The 25,326-nt window shown below is 41.5% G+C and overlaps 1 protein-coding gene across 2 annotated transcripts in view; it reads right to left on the bottom strand.

Moving 5' to 3' along the window:
* Positions 1-13,670: 13,670 nt before the first annotated feature.
* LOC121284838 (mitogen-activated protein kinase kinase kinase 20-like) overlaps positions 13,671-25,326 on the bottom strand; it is a 130,288-nt gene continuing 118,632 nt past the window's right edge. For both annotated transcript variants that reach the window (XM_041200622.1, XM_041200625.1), the window contains exons 18-20: positions 24,241-24,315; positions 19,534-19,678; positions 13,671-14,691 (exon numbers count right to left, since the gene is read on the bottom strand). In XM_041200622.1, the coding sequence (XP_041056556.1) occupies positions 13,835-14,691; positions 19,534-19,678; positions 24,241-24,315 (1,077 nt within the window). In that variant the 3' untranslated portion in view covers positions 13,671-13,834. The remainder of the gene's footprint in view (positions 14,692-19,533; positions 19,679-24,240; positions 24,316-25,326) is intronic.

Raw genomic sequence — 25,326 nt, 5'->3', positions numbered from 1 at the left:
TCAGGAAAAGCCTAATGTTGGCCAGTATAGTGCCTGACGGGCATTTAATTTCGTCAGGCTTGCCCCACAGAGGCGACACCAGGTTCCGACCAGTTCTCCAACATTCAGAATTAACATGAGGTAAATATGAATTAATAGGCAAACTGTGGTTGAATATACCTCACTGCAGATTCAATGGCAGATGTGACCAAGACAGATCCCACAGATTTCTCAGTCACCCAGTTGTCAGTGACCACTGAGAGTCATAAAATCATGTTAAAACTCTGTTGCCCTCACAAGGGTCTTCAACTCTTCCCTTTTAAAGATCTAGCATCTGAATTCCTTCAAAATCCACTCTGACTTGGACTGCCTCAACTGCTCACCTCCTGATGATTCAATCTCTTCTCCTGAGACTGTGTTCCATGGGTTTCACAAAGCTGCATTCCCGCCTCTAATTACCAGCACACTTCCAACTCTTTTGCAGACTGCTAGCTTCACTAAGCTGGCATTGCCCCAGCTTTCTTCAAACTCCAGTCTCCTGGCTGCACCAAGCTATAAATGGCTCCCAAGGCTTCTTTGAGTCCTAACTGTCTCAGCACAGAACCAGTGACCTTCTGGCAACTTCCTAGGTGAGCTCTAACTGCACCAAACAGCTCCCATGGATCTCTGAGCCCTAACTCCTTGGAGCCTAACAGCAGTACATTTTCAGTCGGGATTCTCTTCCCCTTCTGCAGAAAAACCAGATAAATTGAAACCAGAGAAGCTTTGCCCATCTCCATGATGATGTAGCCTGCTCTGCTCTATCCTCAAACTGACCTCCAAACCAATTATCCCTCCTTGACAATTTCTCCAGCCCACCTGCTGTTTGATGCCTCCATCTCTTCTATTCTGACTCTATTAAACAAACATGGGCCACCTTCTGAACCACCATTTTCTTTTAGGTGTTCTGGTAATCTCTAAAGCCCAGCATTTTAGTTACCATACCCTTTACAACATTAATCGTCCCAGAACTAATTATTACCTCTGAATTATTAACAGAAGCTCTTAACTAGATATTCGCAACAGAAATTTAAAAAGTAAAAGGAAATAGTTACCTCCAAAAATGTTCTCAAATTCAGGATCTAACTTGTTTTCAAATTATTTGGAAAAACAACACAAATAGCATGAGTTTCAGATACATTGAATCAAACTGATACAGACCAGGAGAATGTCCACACTGCAAATGTTCAAACTGCAGTGGGCTGGAACTTACAGGCACAGGTGGTTTAGGGAACTCTTTTTGCTGATGGCGTAATAGCTCTGGGTAGAATGATAACTTAAACACTAGCTTCTGAATGGGGCCAAGGCCTCAGTAAAAACATTAACAAAGGCTCTCAAAGATACATTTTTAGGCAATGTGAGAGGACTAAGACCCACTCCCTGGCTATTTCTAAAAAGTTAAAAAAACAGACCTTTAAAAAAATGGCTAAAGCTATGTCTTTCTGTGAATAAAAGGAGCTACCACGGCAGTGTCAAAGAAACATGCACCTCATTATCTCTGAAGAGACACTAACGACCTACTGTGGATTGCAGAGACCAAATTTAGAGAAAGCTGTACAAAGGCCATCTGCATTTCATAACCCAGGGTGGGCCAACTGGAGTCTACCCATCTGCTAAGACAAAGGGCCCTGCAACCTTCCTTTCAATCTTAATGGTTGGGACATTTAACCATCTCGAGGACTGAGATGATAAATACAGATCCCTTGTCAAAGACAATGGGTGGAATCGTCCCAGATTTGCACTAAGTACAGTAGTGGGCGGGAAAAGGAATGTTTTCCCGCCGGCCGCAATGGTGGCTTTTCACGCTGTATTACCCCAATCGTGCCTCATTGATCATGCATTCCTGGGAAACATGCTGTTTCGCTGGCGGGTGGCCTCCAATTTGCCCGCCACGTCGTCACCTCGCCACTTCCTCATGCTGGGCACCATACTTAAAGTGCACGCCTCTCAGTGCTTCAAGCCCAAGACTGCTGCGCAGAAGACACAGCCCTGAAAGGTAAGACGACTGCAGCGCCCCCCCCAATTTAGTGACATGTCCCTGGAATGCCTTTTGGACGCTGTGGAGGCCCACTGTGATGCCCTCTACCTCCACTCTGGCCGGAGGGGCAGCAATGTCACCAATCCAGCTTGGGAGGTGGTGGCAGTGGTGGTCAGTGCCAATGCTGCCCATAAGAGGTCAGCCATCCTGTGCAGAAAGAGGATGAACGATCTCATGCGTGCCACCAGGGTAAGACAGCCAACTCATCACTCTAAACTCTCACACTCACAATCCCATCACACACTCACTGGCATCTCACTCCGCCATCTCAAGGGAAATCAACGTGCACTCTTTCTCACACACCCTCACATCTCTATCCAGCCTCATCTCCTCAGGAGACCACCTCCTCACCCCGCTTATGGCTATATTCAGCACACACACACGGCATCCTTCTCATTTGGTCTGGCTTGCACCTTACTCACTCTTACTACTCACTTACTCTCTCCATCTCTGTCTTTATGCAGAACAAGATCATTCATAATAAAAGGGAGAGGTCCCAGACCAGGGTGGAGTGCTGGACATCAAGGTTCTCACTCTGTTCGAGAGTGGCCTGTTGGAGCTGGCTGGAGAGGATGTGGACCATTCCTGTGGCAGTGGCGAGGTAGGTGCCAAGCATCCAAGTGAGGATCATGCACCAGATCATCCATCTGGCAACTCAACCATGAGCCCACCATTCTGTGTATCACAGCGGCCAACAACTAATAATCTCAACTTTCTCTCATAGGTACATCTGCCACGTAGCCCTCAGGCAACCTTGGCCCCGACTCCAGCGCAGATATCACCTCGGCTGAGGATCCTGAGGACAACACACTTGAAGAACTGTAACAGTGCTCACCACACCGTCCAACAGCGAGTGACACACACCTCGGGGGGACCTACACGTACAGCAGGCCCGAGTTCACTATCTGGTGAGCACAGCACACAGTCTGTCCCACAGCAGGCAGAGGCAGGGACATCCGAGGCCACTGGCACTTGGCGGACTGCTGGAGGCAAGGGATCTGCTGAGTCCGAGTCAGATGATGAGCCTCTGGACTCGGTCCTCAATCAGTTGTTGGAGCTGCAGCGACAATCACGGGAACGTCAGGAAGGGATGTCTGCTGTACTCCACAGATTGCAAGGCACGATGAAGGAGTCCATCTGCCTTCAGTCTGAGGTTATCGCACCATCATATCAATGCACCAAGGTCAACATTGGCAGGATGACCAAGGCCACCATGAAGACCTTGGTCCAGGATTTCACTCCTGCACTGCTGTGCAGGCTGAACTCCATTGCTGATGCCACAGAGCCAACACGAGAAGGGGGTGGGGCACCTCGATCTCACTCCAGCCATCCCTTCACCTCAAGGAGTCAGCCAGGGGCCCTCAGGCACCCATAGGGAGAAGGATCAGCAGGTGCACATCCCGGTGTCAGCCACCCAAGTGACCATAGGAGTGTCCGGCCCATCCAAATCCCTTCTCGCTGTGACTCCAGCAGCTCCAGCTCCACGGGCCAAAGAGGGTGCCACTGCCACAATGCAGGACCCTGAAAGCAGGCTGGGGCCCACCAGCTCTCGGCCCTCCAAAGGACACCCACCAAGGTCATCACAGACAGGGTGCAGCTGTCAGGAGGCTGCCTCCAGCTCCACTGTAGATGTTGGGGGAAGCACCAAAATGTAGCGGCAGTGTTAGGACAGTTAAGAAGATGTAGTTGCACCCTGAGCACGGGGGTTAATCACTTGTACGTAACATTCACTTTGTTAATAAACTCCCAAGAATATCTCCTTGTCCTAAGGAGCAGTGTTCCTGTTGCTCACATGTGAAACCTTGGTCCCTGCACAAGAAAAAAGCTGGTGTTTCAGTCCAAGGCCTCTTCCCTGTGCTTTGTGCAACCTTCCCAGCACACTGATGGTGCGCCTTCACTGTCCCAGTTCACATCAGTCATGCCTGTACTTCAATGGGACTTATTGTTGCCAGAATGTCCTGGCCGGCAGCAGAGAGTTCCATCATTCTCTCTGTGTGCTCTCTGCACCTTTGAGGTGTGGCTTGCCCACCATCTCATCAGCATGTGTGTCCTGTGACAGTGTGCTCCTGAAGAGTTCAGGATTTCATAGGATCAAGAAAAGTTAAATTTTCCCTGCTGCAGCTCCATGACATGACCCTGTTCACAGAGTGCTAGCGATCTGCCATCAACCAGACAGGAATCAGACATTCACAGAGGCAATGTGAGGATCTATGGAGTGCCCTCACTGCATGTCGTCATCGTCCCCCAGGAATGTAGGGACTATGGCCATTCGCTGCTTCTCCAAGACAGGAGCCTTATCACGGAGGGTATGTGCACTGTCACCAGCCAGACAGGAGTCAAACATTCACAGATGCAATGCAAAGATCTGTACGGTCTCCTTTCTGCATGTCATCATCTTCCTCTGCAAATCTAGCAGCTATGGGGGCCTCCCAATTGCGCCTGCCTCATCTGGCCTGTGCAAGGGCCTCATCGCCATCATCCTTGCCTTCAAGGACCCCCTCACCTTCATCTTATGGACGTCGTTTTCATTGGAGGAGAGTACAGTTCCTCCATATCCACCTTAGCCAGCTTCTCCCCCTATTACAACGCAAGGTTGTAAAGGGCGCAGCAGGTGACAATGGTGCATGATGCCCTCTGTGGACTGTATTGTAGGGCTCCAATAGTCCGGGTACCGGAACCTCATTTTCAACATTCCGATGGTTTGCTCCACCAAAGTGCGAGTTGCAGCACAAGTCACAGCACAAGTCTCATTGTAACTTCTCTCTGCTGGAGTCTGAGGCTGCCAAAAGGGCGCCATCAGCCATGTCCCTCTGCAGGTAGCCTTTGTCCCCGAGAAGACAACCCGCAGCCTCTGTGGACCCTGGAAGATGTCAGGGATCTGAGCCCTACTGAGAAGGTAGGGAGCCCTTGTGGTTGACATAGTTGACTGTTTCTTGTCGCTGAGATCCGAGCGCAAACTTATTTCACAACATCGTGAAACCAATTTTTGGCCTTCCCGCTATATTGTCCACTCACGTCCACAATGACGCCCGATGCCAATAGGCTTGGAAAATTCCACCCAATGTGGAGAGGTGGAAGTCATGTGACATGGACCTCTAGCTTGTGTAACCAGTAACATTGCCTTGCTGTACTGAAAACTCAGTCTGCCATTTTACTATCTAATTAGCAGCATCACAAAGGGACTCTGCCTCGATTGAACACCAGGCCTCATCTACACTGTTTCGACTGGAACATCGCCTACAAGACTGAGTCATCTCTGTATGCTTATCTCATCGTGTGAATTCAACTTCACTGGAAAAGTGAATTATACAGCATTGGTTTTCAGCTTGCCAATCTTCCTGAAGGAATACCTCATTGGACTCTGGAATCCATATGAAACACCATTTCTTTCCCCTGAGCTCTCTGCACTGTAAATCTTTTTTTTCCTCTATCCCTCTTTTACTATATGAATGCAAAGGGGGTAACATTGCGACTCCCTCCCCCCACGTTTGAATGTATGAAAATAAACTAACCCTTTGAGTTCATCCTATCTTGAATTTGCTGTGGGGTTATTACTAGAAATTAGGTCACACCAAAACTGAGGGGTTGGGAAATACGCCACCACTTATAACAGGGGAAGCAAGTCAAAATACACCTGTTTATGGATGGTGGTGGTGCTGTTTAAATTAACCCCCCCCCCCCTCCTGTCCATAACAGTAAGTTCAATTCTATACAATTCATATTTGAAATCTTATTTTGATCACTGAATATTTAAAGCTGTGTGGAAGAAAAATGGAGATAAGGTTATTTTTGAGCAACTTATTGAGAGATTTAACTGATACAGTTTTTTTGGGTATCTTATCCTCATGCGAATAGTTAAGAGTTTGGACTTGTGGTTTAAATTTTGTATTTATAAATCTGGTGAAGATGTGACACCAATATAGACAGCAATACAGACGTATTGAAAAGCACAACTTCATATGTATCTTTCCAGTTTATTGACTAAACAGAGAAAAATATTTAACTGAAGTAAAGTGAATAACGTTGTATGTTGACACTGTAATATGGTGTGCCATGGACATAAAATATAGCAATGTGGAGATTCCCCATTTGGTGTTTCTCAATTTGACCTGAATTTGAATAATACATGATATTGAGCCATAGGTATATGAAAGAAAATTGCATGTTTGCCCTAAGGTTGAACAAGTTGGACAACTGTACCTGTTGTTATGATCCCTATTGAGACTAATAACTTTTAAAAGATTTTTAAAATTCCCAGTTACCTACAGGAAAAATGTGAATTTTGTTGCGATTCTAAGACATTTACTGTAACAAAGTCAACATAGACTAAAAATTACTTAGTAGGCAACTAATACACGAAGCTATAGAAAAACTATTTCCTAATCAACTAATTAACAAAGCCAAAAATTTTACATGCCACATTTATGTTACACCGCTCTCTCAGCAGATATGTAGCCTATTAGATAAAGCTCCAAGCTCCTCCTGGCTATTCAACAGGCTTTATTCTCTCTGCCACACCAGGGCAAGTCTTTCAGTGTACTTTGAAAATCCCTTCACTCAATTTCCTGAGTATCATCAAACCGACTTCCTGCAGCAAGGCACCCTCTAGCGACTCCTTACTCTTTAAATCTCTACAAATCCCATCTCTTCAAACAGGAAATCCATTCACAGCAGCATTCTGCCTGGTAGTTAACACAAAAACAGTCTTTCCCTCTGTTTGGCACAGCAACATCCATTTTCAACTTTACTCCCCAGATCTCTCTGTCTGTCTGAATTTGAGAGTTTGTGTCCAGCATGACTAGCTGCCCCTCTTGTGTGTCAAGGTGTGAAACTGGCACTGGAGTTTCTATGGCTTTCAACTTGGGCCTCTGTCCCCATGACAACCAAACCAAATGGACTTTGTCTCCAGGCAGAGTTCAGTAGGCTTTCACCCTCCCCATTCCAGGACATTCTGTTTTACCTTAATTTAAAGGAGACAGGTTAAAACATAAACACCTTATAAAGTCTTACATTCATTACAATGTATACAAAGGTAAATGACCTGTGTTAATTGTACAAGTCACATTGTTTTTATTACATAAATTTTGAGAATATTACTAGTGCTTTGGAGATCAAAGTCCACAATGTTTTTTAATTTTGCATGCATTTAGTAAATCATTACCCTTGCTTGGAAATAAGCCTTATTGTACCACAAACTTGGAAGCATTATGAACTGTGAGGTTAGTGTAGAACTTCAAAAGGACAGAGGCAGGTTGGTGGATTGGGCAAACAAAGTTGCAGATGAAATTTAATGCAGCAAAGTGTGAAGTGATTAATTTTGGTAGGAAGAATGCAAAGAGACAATATAAAATAAAGGGTACAATTCTATAGGGGGTGCAGGAGCAAAGTGACCTATGTGCGTAAATCAGTTAAGGTGCCAGGACAGGTTCAGAGAGTAGTTAATAAAGCAAACATCATCCTAGGCTTTACTAATAGGGGCATAGGGTACATAAGCAAGGAAGTTATATTAAACTTGTATGGGCCTAAGCTGGAGCATTGTGTTCAGTTCCGGGCACTGCACTTTAGGAAGTAGGTGAAGGAATTGGAGACTGCAGAAAACATTCATGAGAATAGTTTCAGGGATGAGAAATTTCAGTTATGAAGATAGATTGGAGAAGTTGGGTCTGTTTTCCTTGGAGAAGGGGAGGTTGAGAGGAGACTTAATAGAGGTTTTCAAAATTGTGTAAGGGCTGAACAAAGTAGATAGGGAGAAACTGTTCCTATTGATAGACAGATCAAGAACAAGGTGGCTCAGATTTAAGGTAATTGGCAAATTAAGCAATGGCAACATGAGGAAAAACTTTATCAGGCAGTGAGTGGTTAGGATCCGGAATGCACTGTCAGGGAGTGTAGTGGAGGCAGGCTCAATCGAGATATTCGGGAGGGAATTGGATTGTTATTTGAAAAGGAAGATTGTGCAGGGCTACAGGGAAAAGGCGAGAGAGTAGCACTAGCTGATTACTCCTTTGGAAAGCCAGCACAAGCACAAAGGGCTGAATGGCCTCCTTCTGTGCTGTAACCATATTGTTGTAACATTTATTTTCATAGTACAATTTAGGGTAAGCAATGAATCAGAAAAGACGATTTGGCACATTAAACTTGCTTCTTCTACATATCATATAAAATTCTCTTCAACAAGGAAAAATCATCCAATGTCTGGACAAAGGAACAGCACTTTTGTTACTTGATTCTATATACGGAAGTATAGTACTTGTAGCTGAATTTACAAGATACAATGTAATAACATGCCAAGGCCTCTTCGACTGCATTTCCCAAACCCCCAACCTCTACATAAAGAAATGCAGGAATGTAGGAAGATCACCACCTCCAAGTCACAAACCAGCCTGACTTGGAAATATATTGCTGTTTCCTCATTTTCACTGGGACAAAATCCTGGAATTTCCTGCTTAAAAACACTGTGAGAGTGTTCACCACATGGACTGTAACAGTTCAAGAAGGTGACTTACCACCACTTTCTCAAAGGCAATTAGAAATGGGCAACAAATTCTAGCCTTGTCAACAATGCCCATACCCTGTGAATAAATAAAATATATTTGATTAACCAGATTAATGCAAGAGCTGTTTAAGTGACCGTAACGGTCTGCGTTTTAAGCAGGCAGTCAGATACACAGTCTGTGTGTGGATGGAAGTTAGCAGACATTCAAACATTTTGAACAGAGATTGCAGCATGAGCCACTTTGGCTCAGTGTATTGTTCCCACTGCACTTCTGACTCTGCACCCACCACCATTTCAAGTTCCTATCGTTATGCTTCTGCTGTGTTGCTCAGGAACCAAAGATGGTGACTGGAAATATCTAGAGTAGACCGAAAATTTCTCATTATATGGATAGGTAGGTAACACTGTGGAGTTTGTGGGAATTTTTTTTTTGGGGGGGGGATCAATGGGGTTATCATGTCAGTTATATAGGCTTTTCAGCTGAGGGATTACTGTGCTATAATCACTGCTAATTTACAGTATGTTGTAATTCAGTAATTTATTGAGGATTACTATTGTTCATGGGTATGATTTAAATGCATTGTGACAATTTTTATATTATTATTTCAGTGTCTGACGCTAGTAAGAATGCAAACATTAGCTGAGTCTGATATTGACATTAACTATGTATGTGTTTAAATTTAGGACAAGTCTTTTAGTGCTAGTGCTAACACAATTGAAACTTGTGGTCCTTTATTTATTTATTTATTCATTTATTTGAAGGGCTGGTCTCCAGTGCTGTTTGTAATGGAATAAGTAAAGAACATAAGTTATAAAAAGAACAAAGGAGGCAAGAACTAACTATAATAAATACAGTTCACACTTATAAGAAATGTCATAAAGACAAATAAAGTAAAGGAAAGAAGCAAACTGAAAACTTCAGAAAACAAACTAGAACATAGAATTTGTTAGAAGCTAAAACTTCCAGCTGTTGTAGAAATGTTGCCACGTGGAGGGACAAAAGAACCCCTATTGTATTATTTTTATATTATAAAATAATCAAATTAGGGTTGGGATAATTCATTAATAATGGAGGCAATTAATATCCAGTGAAATGCAGAAAGACTTTCATCAGTGCTATAAAGAAAACCATTTGCTCTATCAAAACTCAGTTCTCTATCACATTAACACTGTCACCATAGAATGCCACCACATTCTAAACAAACCTATGATATGTCATCTAATTATCTTTTCCATGTCAGTTTGGTTGAGTGGTAGTACTCGCCTCTGAGTCAGTAGATTGTGTGTAAAAGCCCCATTCCAGAACTTGACTATATAGTGTAAGCTGACAGGTCTAAAAAATCAGTTAGGACTGTGCAACCAGTGCAAATGCATGGAGTTCCGAGTTGATCCAATAAAAGGACATCTACGCAATGCCTACACTAATCTAATCATTTTGTTAACTATTTTTATATACCACGACATTTTCACAATCAGACCTATGTAGATTTGACATCAGGTTAAGTAAGTAGTATTTTGTATCATTATTTAGTGTCATTAGTAGAGTAAAATGTAAATTGAACTTCTGCATAGAGTCCCTACAAGGCAAATACCACTGCTGTAGGGATACTGCATTGTCAGAGTTTCCATTTTTCGATGAAATCGTAAAGATTCCATGATGCTATTTGAGGTCGAATTCTAGGAAAAAGAGTTCTACCAGCTTGTTGGCTAAAGCAGCAACAGTTATATCCCTTAAGAGTTAAATTAAGCCTGTGGAATCCATTTTAACTGAAGTGAAATTCAAATAAAAGTGTATACGTACTATTGCTTATCAAACTAAATTAACCTTTTAAAACTTTGACCTTTATGGATCAATGTATAGATATATTTCCAACAGCTGCAGAACCTATAGGAATTATACTTATCTCTCTTGTACATTTCTGCATGTTGTGCCAAAGCATTAGTGTTGAGAATTTATTCAAAAACACATACTCAGCAGTACAGGAAATGCCTGCTAATTACTGTAACTGAGATATCTCCTACTCTTTGTAGGGAAGCATGGAATAGGCCAGGCCTTAATACACAATTGCCATCAATGCCAATCCATTTGAATAGTAGTGGCATGATCCAAGAGATGTAAATTATATAATGTCAGTTCTTCCTTTCCTTCACACAGAGATGGAACATTTAACAAATAGCAGCCCAATCAGAGCTTTCAAGATTCATCTAGCTAATGTTGGTAGATTCAAGGGCATAGGTGAAAATGCAACATCTAACACTGGGCCACCTATTTAAGGTATTATAAGAAGGAAAGATTGAAAAAGAACTTGCATTTATATAGTGCCTTTCATGTTTTCAAAACCTCCCAAAGTGTTTTGCAGCCAATAAATTACTTTTGTTGTGCTGTTATTGTTGTCATGTAGGCAAATATGGCAGTCAAATTGTTTACGGCATGGTTCCACAAGCACCAAATGGGCTAAGTGACCAGTTAGTCTTTTTAGTGGCATTAGTTGAGGGACAAATGCTGGCCAGAACACATGGGTCTCCCTGGTCTGCCCTGTATAACACCTTGTGGTCACTTACATCCATCTGCAGAAGCAGCTAAGATCTCAATTTAAACTAATGTCTTATGTGATGGACATTAAACAAAGGATTATGCTGTGGCATCAAGCACATAAACATTTAAATTTCTTTCACAACAAAAATTTGAAACTCTACCTGAAAAACAGTGGATAACCCAATGAGTATCAATGGTAAAAGCAACAACTGTGTAACCTTTGAGCTATATCCAAACTATATTTAATTGAAAATCAGTATTTCTGATTTGTAGGCATTCCGCTGGCATGTCTTATATTTCCTGCGATCTGCAGAAGATTGGAAGAGTTGTAAAACTGCTCGTGTGCAACACTACCTCAATTTCATATCTGTATCCTTCAGTATTACTTCCTCACTTTCAACTAGTTCTTAATAAATGCTACCACAAACAGGTAATTAACTGCTCAAAAACAGTTTCCAAGAGAAACAAGAGAATGAAGATATATAAGCAAAGAGGGAAAGGCAAATGCAGGATGGAGAGATCTAAAAAATATCACTGAAAGCAGGGGTGCTTATAAAAGTCTTCTGAGGAGCAATTAGAGCATATGTCCTCCAATTTGTTGCACTGAATCCATAAGGTAGAAACCCCCTTAGTGTTGCAGCAAATCAAGCATTAGGATGTAGATTGGCAACCACATTTTCCAACATAATTTAGTTCTTGTCTTGATTGTGAGAATGTAGGTTAACGGCTCCTTGATAGTTTTCAGTTAGGTCATGGGACTAGGAATCCTCTGCCTGTCCTGAAGGCTGCAACAGGTCAGGGGCCTAGTTTAATGCTAAGGATATATTTATTCATCTTAACTTCTTGGGGGTCTAATGTGTAACGCACATTTCTAAGAATATCCAGGATCTAAACTGAGTAAGTTTATGTGTCAAATAAAACATCATTATTTGGCCTGAAGTTTATTGCCAAATCATGATTTTAAAAAAATCAAAGGAATCAGCATGCAATGCATTTAGTATATAAACAGAATCCTATATCCATAAGATATGGACCCTCTGAATGCTACAGAAAATCTAGCAACCAAAAGTACATCGTCAAACAGATTTAAAAAATCAAATGGGATCAAACTTTCAAACATGATAAATAAGATATATGAACAGGAGTAGGCCATTTAGTCCCTTGAGCCTGTTCTGCCATTCAATAAGATCATGATTGACCTGTGACCTAACTCCATACACCTGCCTCTGCTACATATCCCTTAATATCTTTGGTTAATAAAAATCTATCAATTTCAGATTTAAAATCAATAATTGATCTAGCATCAACTGCTGTTTGCTGAAGAAAGTTCCAAACTTCTACCATCCTTTACATGAAGAAGTGATCCCTAATTTCACTCTTGAAATTCTACCTCAGGCTATAATTTTTAGACTATGCCTCCTAGTTCTAGACTCCACAACCAGTGGGAATTGTTTTTCTTTATCTACCTTTTCTGTTCCCCTTAATCCTGAAAACTTCAGTCAAATCATCCTTTAACATTCCAAATTCCAGGGAATACAAGCCTGGTTTGTGTAATCTCTCCCCATAATTTGATCCTTGAAGTCCAGATATAATTCTGGTAAACCTCCATTGGTTCTCTCCAATGTCCAAAGATCCTACCTAAGATGTGATGCCTAGAACTGCTCACAGTATTCCAGGTTTGGTCTAACCAGGTCTTTGTTTCGCTGAAGTGTAACTTCTACACACTTGTATTCTAGTCCTCTAGCTATAAAGGCCTGCATTCCATCAGCCTTTTACCATTATTTTCTGTATCTGTTCATGGCATTTCAATGATCTGTGCACATGGACCCACAAGTCTCTTTGGAGCAGCAGTTTTTTTTTTAATCACTCTGCCCTTTTTAGGAACACTTCATATTTACTTACATAGAAATCAGTTTGCCCAGAGTTTTGCCCATTCAATGTTTCTGTAATTTTCTGCTACATCTAAAATACCCACCATCTTCGCATCATCAGCAACCTTGGGTATGTGGCTTTCTATACCATCATCTGTGTCATTAATAAAATGGTGAATAATTGAGATCCCAATACAGATCCTTGCAGGTTACCACTGGTCACATCCTCCCCATTTTCCCTACTCTCTGTCTCATACCACTCAGGCAATTTTCTAACCAAGTCAATAATTTGACTTCAATTCCATGAGTTTCAAATAATTTGCCTTCAATTCTGTGGTTTGTGATTCCCCATACGTTGATTTAATCCATGGAAGGGGAAAGAAGAACAGTCAAGTTTGAGATGTTTATGTTTATAATCATACACTGTCAAAGCAGTGTGTGTATTCATGTGTATGGGAGTGTCCCATACCCATCCCTCTCACTGCACAACATTCAACTCACGTATACCCACCACACTTTACCTTACACACAGATTGCCCCTTCACACACTTTCTCTAATATACTCATATTGGTAAATTACCAGAGAATTGCAGTTATCCATTGAGACCTGTGCCAGCATAGAGATAAAGTTATGTGGGGTACAGTGTCCTACAAATTTACCCTGATTCCATTTGCTTAATACTGAGTTTAGACACAATAATATAAACTGGCTCAGTGAAAGGCTTATATTCTTTCAAACACTCCCAATTCTAATCTGTTGTGCTCTCCTTTAGCAGATTATATCCATCTGCTCGAAGTATTACAGATTAAAAAGATGTGCAAATAGAAATGGCATTTTCAGTTAACTCAAACAGAAATGATCTTGTGATGCTTTATCAGAATTGTCGGCCACGTCCTGCTCCTCGTCCTCTTCCCCTACCTCTAGATACCTTAAGAGAGTCATTTTTCGGAGATTTTCTGTGCCGTTCAACTTTAATCCAATCTCCCCCATTCTGTTTGCTTTGCCTCTCCTCACCTGTGTCTTCTGTACTGAAAGCACTAGCAGCTGACGCCTCTGATACTGCACTATTAGCTGTATCTAAATGTTGCTGAAATAGTTTTTGTGGGTTTCTGTCAAGGCCCCATGACTTAGCATGGTGAGAACGGTTGGACTGGGTAAATCTCTTTTCTGATGACTGACACCCAGAGTAACGTCTGAGAGGTGTGCTTTTGCTTCTCTCCCTGCCATAGTCCTTCTCCTTGTCCCCAATTCTACTACCACGCATGGATATTGGGTTAACTCCTTTTCTCCTAATGTGGCTTAATCCCTCAGAATGGGTTGTTTTATTAAACAAGACACCATTGGAATCATTACTCTGATAGCCACTGCTTTGTCTACTGGTAATATGGTCTCTTTCCAAAAAGCTGTTTGAGGTTGTGCTTGATAAGCTGCTTCCCTCAGAACTCAGATGTACAGTAGAAAGGCGGCTGCTTAACCCCGGTATTGTAGGTAATGGGCTGGAGCTTCGTCTGGATTGAGCCGTAGCAGTAGTTATGTGATATCTGTTAGGGCTCTGCACTCGTCTTACAACTGCAGCATAAGTATCTTGATTAGCAAATAATGTTAAAAACTGAGGTAGTGTCATGGAACTGGAAGTGCTATGGTTAGGAGGTAAAATTGTAGAATATTGTGGAGAGTCACTTGTAGATATTTTGCGCAACTTCAAAGCATTCAACCATTGTTGACGAATATCTGGAATACAAAAACATACAAAAGGTATTGTTAATTGTTAAGGGGATGTGAGGAAGAATTTTTTCACCCAGAGGGTGGTGGGAATCTGGAACTCACTGCCTGAAAGGGTGGTAGAGACAGGAACCCTAATAACATTTAAGAAATATTTGGATGTGCACTTGAGGTGCCATGGCATACAAGGCTATGGGCCTAGTGCTGGAAAATGGGATTATAATATAACAAATTAGGTATTTGTTTGACTGGTGCAGACTTGGTGGGCCGAAGGGCCTTCTTCTGTGCAGTAGATTTCTATGACTCTTAATTCAGCATGAGACATCAATAATTTTGAAGATAACATCTTTGCAAAGGAAAATATTTGCATTTATAATAATTTCCCTAGTTTTTCAAGCTTACTTGCTCAGAAAAGCAAACTTGCCTTCTAAAAGTCATGGTAAGATGATCAAGAAACAGCTAAACATGTATTTGGCTATATATTCACTTCTTATCCTTTTAATCCCTATCGTTGTCATTGTCATCTGCTCATTCAAAAACTCCTGATCATAGTAACCTGAACAAATGATCAATGGATGAACTAAGAAATATTGCTTATAAGCATGTTTAACATTACTTCATTAAAATATCACTGCTGAGGAGAATCTGTTTTGAATAGTATTATATAAATTGCCACTTTGTTTTTTTTGAAACAAAGATTAAACCATGGTTACTTCTGCCAATTTCTTCTCGCCTTTTTTATCAAGTTTAAAAAAAAATTCTAAATTTTGGACAACTGTATAAAATATACTAAACATCCTGAAACAATAATTTTTCATCACTAAACACAAGAATTAAAAAAACTGATTTGTACAAACATCATACTGTCGTAAGAGCATTAACAGGCTAGGTCTAAGAAAATTCATATAAATTCTGTAGAGATGGCATTACGTTAAAGACATTTGTCACTTTGGTAATGTTGTTTTGATTTCTGCCATAATATGTCAACATTATAATGAGCTGGCAAATAATTTTCACAACACCTTACTTAATATGATCATAAACCTATAATGTGCACTGAAGTCTAATCTCCAGGAATGATTCTTCATGAGAAAAAAAACTGAGTCATTTCATGTGAATATAAAAACTTCTGTAACTGATATAATAACTAGGATGCTGCATAAAGAATTGAAGTTAGGATAGCTGCACTACTGTCACATAGTGCTTAGTGGCAAATGGAAGTTAAAAAATTGTGACAAAACAATAAATATTTTAAATTATTCACAATAAAAGCTCATCCTTTAACTGGTTTTCTTTATTTCAAAATTCAATTGGCAGTTGACACCAGTTTAGATGCCAACATGCATTGATATTTGTGAATTACTGCGATCACCATTAGTCCAACAACTTCTGTTCAGGCTGTGCCAGAAACAATCAGCTACAGCAGCTTTTATATACACACAAACTTCATGCACTTTTCAAAATCAATTACCTCAATTTCCTTATCCTTCCTATCGTGAAGTTGACAACCAAGGCTGAGATGCTGTTCCATTGGTAGTAGCAGCCTTACCCCAGTGACTATTCTTTATGGCAGAGAATGGAACTGGCACAATTGAGCCCAATTGTAGTTTCACTTTCCATCCACACACACGCACAAGATTATGCAAAGTCATTGGATAGCTGTTACATGTTGAGGTCAATTAGTATCCTCAAACTAGGATTCAATGTGAAATCTTAAAGGACTGTATATTTTACTAGTTTTGTCAATTTACCAACTAAGCCTACACAATGCTATGCCATTGAGGAGCTCTCCTTTCCTGAAGGCACAGCCTGGGGTACAATTCCACAGCCTGTGGTGGCATTCCAGTAACTTACTCAAACAGCCAGTATCTTTGCATCATAGTGATTGCAGACAGGATTTTGGGAGGGTCTGTGATCAGGAGCAGAAATCCTGGTCATTCTTACTGCTACCATCCCCATGTCTCCAACCAATCCCTGAAACTTAAAGATTTTACAGCCCTTGGAAGGGTCCCACTACTTTGACAGAAATCAGCAAGCTCACGGTCTGGCAATCAAATCTGGGACCTTGCTAGTCTATATGGCTCTTGGTGGAGATTTTACCGGCAGGTCATCAGTTTACCTGTGCAAAGAACAAAGCTTTATTCTGTGCTGCTGATAGTACTAACTTAATTATCTTTAACATGTGTGAGGTAATTTTTATGAGCATATATAAATTACATACATGATAACTTAATTTTTGCTCCTCTTAAGCGCATTGGCTCTTTGTTGAGATATAGATCTCATGGGAATCAATAGCAGTGCCTCAACTAAACAACAATTCCTCTTATGGAAAACAAGAGAGTGGCTCAGGGAATTTCCTCAGGAATTTGGACAATCATTCAACACAACTTTTGCTTATTTAAGGAAGGTATACTTGCATTGGAGACAGTTCAGAGAAGGTTCACTAGGTTTTTTAAAAATTAATCCATTGGACATAAACTTTACTGGAGAGGTCAGCATTTATCACCCATTGCTAATTGCATTTGAGAAGGTGGTAAGCCTCTTTCTTGAACAAATGCAGTCCATCTGGTGTAAGTACATCCACAGGGTGGTACATGGCTTGGACAGGAACTTGCAGATGGTGGTGTTCCCATGTATTTACTTCTAGATGGCAGAAGTTTTGGGTTTGGAAGGTTCTACTGAAGGAAGCTTGGCATGTTGCTACAGTGCTCCTGCTTCTATATCTTACGTTCTTATGTAACTTCAGCAGATTGGCAGAAATTCATTTACAACAAAGGGTTCTGAGAGCCATGGAGAAGAATCAGGAGAATTCTTGAAGAACTTCCTAGCACGAGTGCCAGCATCAACTGTGGGAGCATCATAACTCAATGCATCCCTGACGTTCATGCAGGAACACTTTCCAGCATTGTTTAATTTATAAGACCATAAGACATAGGAGCAGAAATTAGGCCATTCGACCCATTGAGTCTGCTCCACCATTCAATCATGCCTGATAAGTTTCTCAACCCCATTCTCCTGCCTTCTCCCTATAACCTTTGATCCCCTTACCAATCAAGAACCTATCTATCTCGGTCTTAAATACACTCAATGACCTGGCCTCCACAGCCTTCTGTGGCAATGAATTCCATAGATTCACCACCTTCTGGCTAAAGAAGTTTCTCCTCATCTCTGTTCTAAAAGGTCTTCCCTTTACTCTGAGGCTGTGCCCTCAGGTCGTAGTCTCTCCTACTAATGGAAACATCTTCCCCACGTTCACTCTATCCAGGCCTTTCAGTATTCTGTAAGTTTCAATCAGATCTCCCCTCAAGCTTCTAAACTCCATCGAGTACACCAGAGTCCTCAAACGTTCCTCAAATGTTAAGCCTTTCATTGCTGGGATCATTCTCGTGAACCTTCTCTGGACCCTCTCCAGGGCCAGCACATCCTTCCTGAGATACGGGGCCCAAAATTGCTCACAATGTTCTAAATGTGGTCTGACCAGAACCTTATAAAGCCTCAGCAGCATATCCCTGCTTTTATATTCTAGCCCTCTCGAAATAAATGCCAACATTGCATTTGCCTTCATAACTACCGCATCAACCTGCAAGTTAACCTTAAGAGAATCCTGGACTAGGACTCCCAAGTCCCTTTGCACTCCAGATTTCTGAATTGTCTCCCCATTTAGAAAATAGTCTATGCCTCTATTCTTCCTACCAAAGTGCATGACCTCTGACTTCCCCACGTTGTATTCCATCTGCCACTTCTTTGCCCATTCTCCTAACCTGTCCAAATCCTTCTGCAGCCTCCCCGCCTCCTCAATACTACCTGTCCCTCCACCTATTTTGTATCATCTGCAAACTTAGCCAGGATGCCCTCAGTTCCTTCATCTAGATCATTAATGTATAAAGTGAAAAGTTGTGGTCCCAACACTGACCCCTGCGGAACTCCACTAGTCACCGGCCGCCATCCTGAGAAGGACCCCCTTATCCCCATTCTCTGTCTCCTGCCAGACAGCCAATCTTCTATCCATGCTAGTACCTTGCCTCTAACACCATGGGCTCTTAGCTTACTGAGCAGCCTCCTGTGCAGCACCTTGTCAAAGGCCTTCTGGAAGTCCAAGTAGATAACATCCATTGGCTCTCCTTTGTCTAACCTACTCATTACCTCCTCAAAGAATTCTAACAGATTTGTCAGGCATGACCTCCTCTTGATGAAGCCATGCTGACTTTGCCCTATTTTACCATGCACTTCCAAGTATTCTGAAATCTCATCCTTAATAATGGACTCTAAAATCTTACCAACGACCGAGGTCAGGCTAATCAGCCTGTAATTTCCCATCTTTTGCATCACTCCCTTCTTAAACAGGGGGGTTACATTAGTGATTTTCCAGTCCTCTGGGACCCTCCCTGACTCCAGTGATTCCTGAAAGATCACCACTAACACCTCCACTATCTCTTCAGCTATCTCCTTCAGAACTCTGGGGTGTAATCTACATCTGGTCCAGGTGATTTATCCACCTTCAGACCTTTCAGTTTTCCTAGCACCTTCTCCTTGGTAATGGCCACCATACTCACCTCTGCCTCCCGACTCTCTTGAACTTTGGGGATGTTACTCGTGTCTTCCACCATGAAGACTGACACAAAGTACCTATTCAGTTCCTCCACCATTTCTTTGTTCCGCACTACTACTTCTCCAGCGTCATTTTCCAGCAGCCCAATGTCTACTTTTGCCTCTCTCTTACCCTTTATATATCTAAAAAAACTCTTGCAATTTGATTTGGATTAGAATCAGCAAAAAGAATTGCATATAATATTGTTAGATTTCCTCCAATTATTAAAAAGTACAGTTTAATGGTTTCAATAAAGGACTTACTTGACTGGCATTTGCTCTGAAACTTGATTTCTGTGTTTGTTGACATGGTTTGGATGACTAGCACCACCTCCTTCACTTCAGTATTCAAAGTATTCAGTGTAACAGTATGGTGGTGCTTGGTTGTTTTCGGAGCTTTGACATCATTCTGTCGAATAATTTTCAATAGAAAGCTTTTTAGAGACATTTTTGGCACTCTATTTTAAAATTTGACATCTTTTCTAGGAGCTTAAGCCCAATGGGAAGCATTTCCTCTTCTCCCCTGAAGAAAATGCCTCATACTGAGGTACAGTTCCCACTGGTGCCAGTTATCTTCTAACACCTTGTCCAAGGAGATCGTCTTCATGCATAGAAATTGAAACTGGACTGGTTATCCAACTATGGGATCCTATCTTTGTCCAGTATTTGCATATGTGCATTTTCTAAATGCAGTAACTTGGCTGAAATAAACTACCGAGGTGAAATTTAGGAATCAAATTTAAGATCTTCCTGATTGTTGGCTCAGAACAGGATTACATACATGATGCACTGACCCTCTGCGCCGTTAGGGAACATTAATTTCTTCTGCTAAGTGATTATGTCTTCCTTTAGATTCACCAGGCTCAAATTAGATTTGTATATCCAGAAGGCAAAGTGACCCGACCAAAAGTTATTTGAAATCAAGTATTCAAGGAACTTCTGATGACATCATGACCTAGCCAATGTTAATCCAGGATTTTGAGACCTCATTGTTGATTTTTGCAAATTTATTTCCTTGCAGAACTGGGCAAAAAACAAGAAGAAAACAAACCACAAGTATTTCATACAATATCACAAGAAATGAGAAATATGACTTGAAAAAGAAAAGTAACTGCCCAGAAGACCCTCTCTCCTCCCCCTGTAAAGTGGAGCACCCACAAAATAAGTCTAGGTAACACGAGCCTCGCTATCTAAAATGCCAGCCCAATAACTACTTACATTTTTATGGTAGCTTTAGCATAGAATTTTGTTAACATTGGCATGTTCAGATAGATAAGGGCTGAGCCAAAGAAGGAGACATTAAGAAGTCAGAGAGATGAGTTTTACAAGTGTCTTAAAGGAGAAGAGGGCATTGAAGAGGCAGGAGTGTTTCGTGTGGGACCTCAATAGCAGAAGGTATGGCTGCCAATGGTGAGGGGAAAGGAGGGAGAATGTATAAAAGGCCAGAATCAGAAGAATGGAGAATTTGGGGGTTGGTGGTTGTGATTTGCAGTGGTGGAGAAGGATACAAAGATGAGGAGGAATGAGGCCATGAGGATTGATTTCAACATGAAAATCAGAGGGGAACTGAGAACCAATGGAAGTTAGTAAGCAAAGGAATGATAGGTGAGTAGTGCCTGGGCAACAGAATTTTGGATGATCTGAAGTTGATGGAGTTGTGCTGGATAGGAGGCCAACCAGAAAGGCATTGAAATAGCCAAATCTGAAGATGACAAAGGCATATCTGAGGGTTTCAGCGGATGTGTTGAGGTTATCAAAGCTGCAGAGGTGGAAATATATGGGACTGAGCTCAGCTGGGGGTTCAATAAGACATAGGAATTCACCAAGGCTCCTTTGACAGCACTTTCCAAACCCACGACCATTACCATCTAGGAGGACAAGGGCAACAGATAGATGGGAACACCACCACCTGGAAGATCCCCTCCAAGTCATTTGCCACCCTGACTTGGAAATATATCGCCATTTCTTCACTGTCGCTGGGTCAAAATCCTGGAACTCCCTTCCTAACAGCACTGTGGATGTACCTACACTACATGGACTGCAGCGGTTCAAGAAGGCAGCTCACCACCACTTTTTCAAGGGCAGCTAGGGATGGGCAATAAATGCTGGCCTAGGCAGCAAAGCCCACATCCCGTATATAAATAAAAAATTATGAACAGTAAAAGAAAAAGGTGAATATTACATCACTGCAGCACTAACACTTAGTGTAGCAGTTGTCAGAATTAGTTCAGCTTCTGACCTCAATACAGCATTAGTTCAAACCTGGATAAAAGAGCTGAACTCCAGAGGTGAGGTGAGAGTGACTACCCTTAACATCAAGGCCACATTTGACCGAATGTGGCATCAAGGAGCCTTAGCAAAACTGGAGTCAATGGGAATCAGGAGTAAAACTCTCCGCTAGCTCAAAGGAAGATGGTTGAGGTTTCTGGAGGTCAATCATCTCAGTTCCAGGACATCACTGCAGGGGTTCCTCAGGGTAGTGTCCTAACCATCACCCGCGGCATTCAATGGTATTACCATTGCTGAATCCCCAACAATCAACACCCTGGGAATTACCATTGACCAGGAACTGAACTGGACTAGTCATATAAGTACTGTGGCTACAAAAGCAGGCCAGAGTCTAGGAATCCTGCAGTGAGTAACCCACCTCCTGACTCCCCAGAGTCTGTGCTTCATCTATAAGGTAAAAGTCAGGAGCGTGATGGAATACTTTCCATTTTCCCAGATGAGTGCAGTTCCAACAACACTCAAGACGCTAGACATCAGCTAGGACAAAGCAGCCAGCTTGATTGGCACCACATCCACAAACATTCACTCTTTTCACCACTGGTGAACACTGGCAGCAATGTGTACCATCTACAAGATGCTCTGCAGAAACTCGCCAAAGTACCTAAGGCAGTACCTTCCAAACCCACGACCACTACTGTCGTGGACAAGGGCAGCAGATAGATGGGAATACCACCACCTGGAAGTTCCCCTCCAAGCCACTCACCATCCTGACTTGGAAGTATATTGCCATTCTTTAATTGTCACTGGGTCAAAATCCTGGAACTGCCTCCCTAACAGTATTGTGGGTGTACTTACACCTAATGATCTGCAGCGGTTCAAGTAGGTAGCTCAACATCAGCTTCTCAAGGGCAATTAAGGATGGGTGATAAATGCTGGCCTAGCCAGCAACGCCTACACCCCATAAATGAAAAAAAGTTGCTAAATTAGCTGATCGGCCAATTTGAGAGTACGCCCCTGACTCACACACAACCACCACCCCGCCCTCCACCCCCAACCACCCTGGCTGCTGTTCTTGTATGGGTTAAATGAAGGCATTCAGCAAAATGGCCTCCCAAAGTGCATTTAGTCTCCCTCTTGTAGGCAAAATATAGTATATTAAGTTCGAGGGCGCAATTAGAAATTGATGGCTTGCCCATAATACTGTATGGAGCTCTAAACACTCGTGTAGGAAGAGTTAATTGGCAGCTTGCATTGGAAGGTGCCATGGAATGAGATAGGGTGGTAGGGGTATTAGAAGAATGAACCAGGGTGTCACAGGAAGAGTCATACAGACTCAAAACGTTAACTCTGTTTCTCTCTCCACAGATGCTGTCAGGCTTGCTGAGTTTTTCCAGCATTTTCTATTTTTATTTCAGATTTTCAGCATCTGCAGTGTTTTGCTTTTGTCACAGGAAAGAATGGTTTCTCCAGAATGCAGAGTTGAGGGTAGGGAAGTATGTTCGATGAAAACATCATATTGCAAATGGTGAAAGATGTTATATTCATTGTGGAGATTGGTTGGATACTAGGTAAGTACATTTACAACTAAGGCAGGGAAGCGATTAGGACATAAGGATGGGAAATAGGACAGATCTGGTTGAAGGTTCTGTCTACCATGGTGCACAGGGTCCATGGATGGAAAAGGAAGGACATTTTATAAGCTCTGGTGTGGAGGTAGCAACCTTGGAGCTGATGCTGCATGACGTACTGAGTATTTCCAGTGTTCATGAGGGATAATAGTATTGGGGACTGGAACACATTTCATTGCAGGAATCCTGTATCAATATTGCAGGTCAGATATAGCAAGGGTTAGATGAAGATTGGAGATGCCAGTTAGCTAGACGATCAGCATGTGGATCAGATTAATGCCCACAGCATGGGATTCGATCCTCATTCCGGCAGAGTTGGGCCTGTAAGGCCTCCTTGCTCCACCTGCAGTAAAAATTCACGGTACTTTGCTAAGGTTCAGTGAATAATAGCCAAGGACCTGCCTTTGGGCAGAGAACTCAGGAGGAAGAAGAGATCCAGAGTAAAACTCTATCTAATCTGACCCAAAGACCATTCATAATTTAAAAGTGATCAGATTTGAATCAGAGAAAAGGAATAAGACACTGCTGAAATCTGACCGCAACAATTGGTGAGGACCTGAATTTGTATGAATAATGGCACAGGATTATTGTGGGATTAGAACGAAAGTGTAGCACATTGCACGTTATTCAGATGGAGGCAAATTTGGTTTTATGATTAAATAAACTATACATTTTAGTTACTGTTACTTTCACTCTAATATGGCCCTGCTATATATCTCATTTTTTTGTGTCTACTTGATATAAAAGTGAGGGCTTGCCTATGGGAGGGAGAGAAAATTGGAGAGCTCAACTTGAACTAGTTACATGCACCTCCCAGCAGTTAGTTTCAGAATTGCACTGGTAAATGCTTGGAATTGGTTTGTCAGCCACTTTGGCTGCAGAAAACTAATAACATGGGATAGGTGGGAGGGCTGGAATGGCCCAGGAGTCATTTTAAAGAATGGTGGCAGGGAGAATGAAATTATTTAAAGGTTGCCAAAGCCACATCAAAATTAATCTCTTCAGGCTTCTCAAACTACTCTCAAAGCACCATGTTTCAGTCTAAAACTTCACATGCAGTATATGTGGATCTTATAAGCACTTAAAATAAAAGTTGCTTGTTTTCAAGTCTCACCTCGTAAGTAACAATACATTCGACAATCTGGTTCTCACTAATTCCCATAATCCACTTCTCCATTAGATAGGGAGGCTGTGAAAATAGAATGTTTAGGCAAGACTAGAATTTTAAACATGTGAACTATTTTAAAACATGAAATTTCATTAAATATAAAATTTGCACATTTTAAGAAGTGGAAAGTTGTGGACTATTTATTGCATTAAAATGACGTCTACTTCTTCCACCTGTTTGCCTGAATATGATGGCTTAATGTTTGCACAGGTTTTCAATGCAGTGAGTGGTAAAATGGGCCATGATGTCCATTTCTGAACAATAACTACTAAAACAAAAGTTATTGTTTGACTTAGGATCTGTACATAATTCAAGTTTTCTAGAACATTTGCAACATTACTTTTATATTTTAAGAACAAGTAATAACACTGTCAGAAATGTGCTCAGAAATCAAGTGAATGCTTCTTGTGTGGCTCTATTTAACCTTAAAAATATATTTTGGGGAAAAAAATTTATTTTCACCACAAAATAATATATTATGCTGAATGTTTCATGGCATAAATGTATCTTATGTTAAATTCAGCTTCATTTTTAGATAATTTGTGATGCACTAAGCATGGAGGCAACATTAATGAAACTTAACAAAAGCAAATAAGAAATAGTCGAACATTTGGCTCATCGAGCCTGCTCCAGCAGTCAAAAAGACTACAGGTGATCTTCCATCAATTACATCAACACGTACTGAATTCCTAAGCATCCAAAAATCTGCCGATCTCTGACTTGATTATGCTCAACAACTGAGCATCCACAGCTCTCTGCAATGGAGAATTCCAAAGTCAACCTATTGATTGAAAACATTTTTCAACTCACTTTGAAATGGATGACCCCTTGAAATGTTACTAAACTTTAAGATAAATACTCATTTTTTTTTCTCTCAATAACTGAGCTGTATGGGCCACAAAAGTCTCAGCTGAGTTCACTATCTGAGCTAGCAGAGGGACTCTGCAAAAGCAAAATCCTGCAGATGCTAGAAATCTGAAATAAAAACAGAAAATGCTGGAAATACTCAGCAGGGCTGGCAGCTTCTGTGGT

Source organism: Carcharodon carcharias, chromosome 12 (genome assembly GCF_017639515.1).
Source record: "Carcharodon carcharias isolate sCarCar2 chromosome 12, sCarCar2.pri, whole genome shotgun sequence".
Lineage (NCBI taxonomy): Eukaryota > Metazoa > Chordata > Chondrichthyes > Lamniformes > Lamnidae > Carcharodon > Carcharodon carcharias.
The sequence above is the reverse complement of the archived record's forward strand: the minus strand, read 5'-3'. Positions and strand labels throughout refer to the sequence as shown.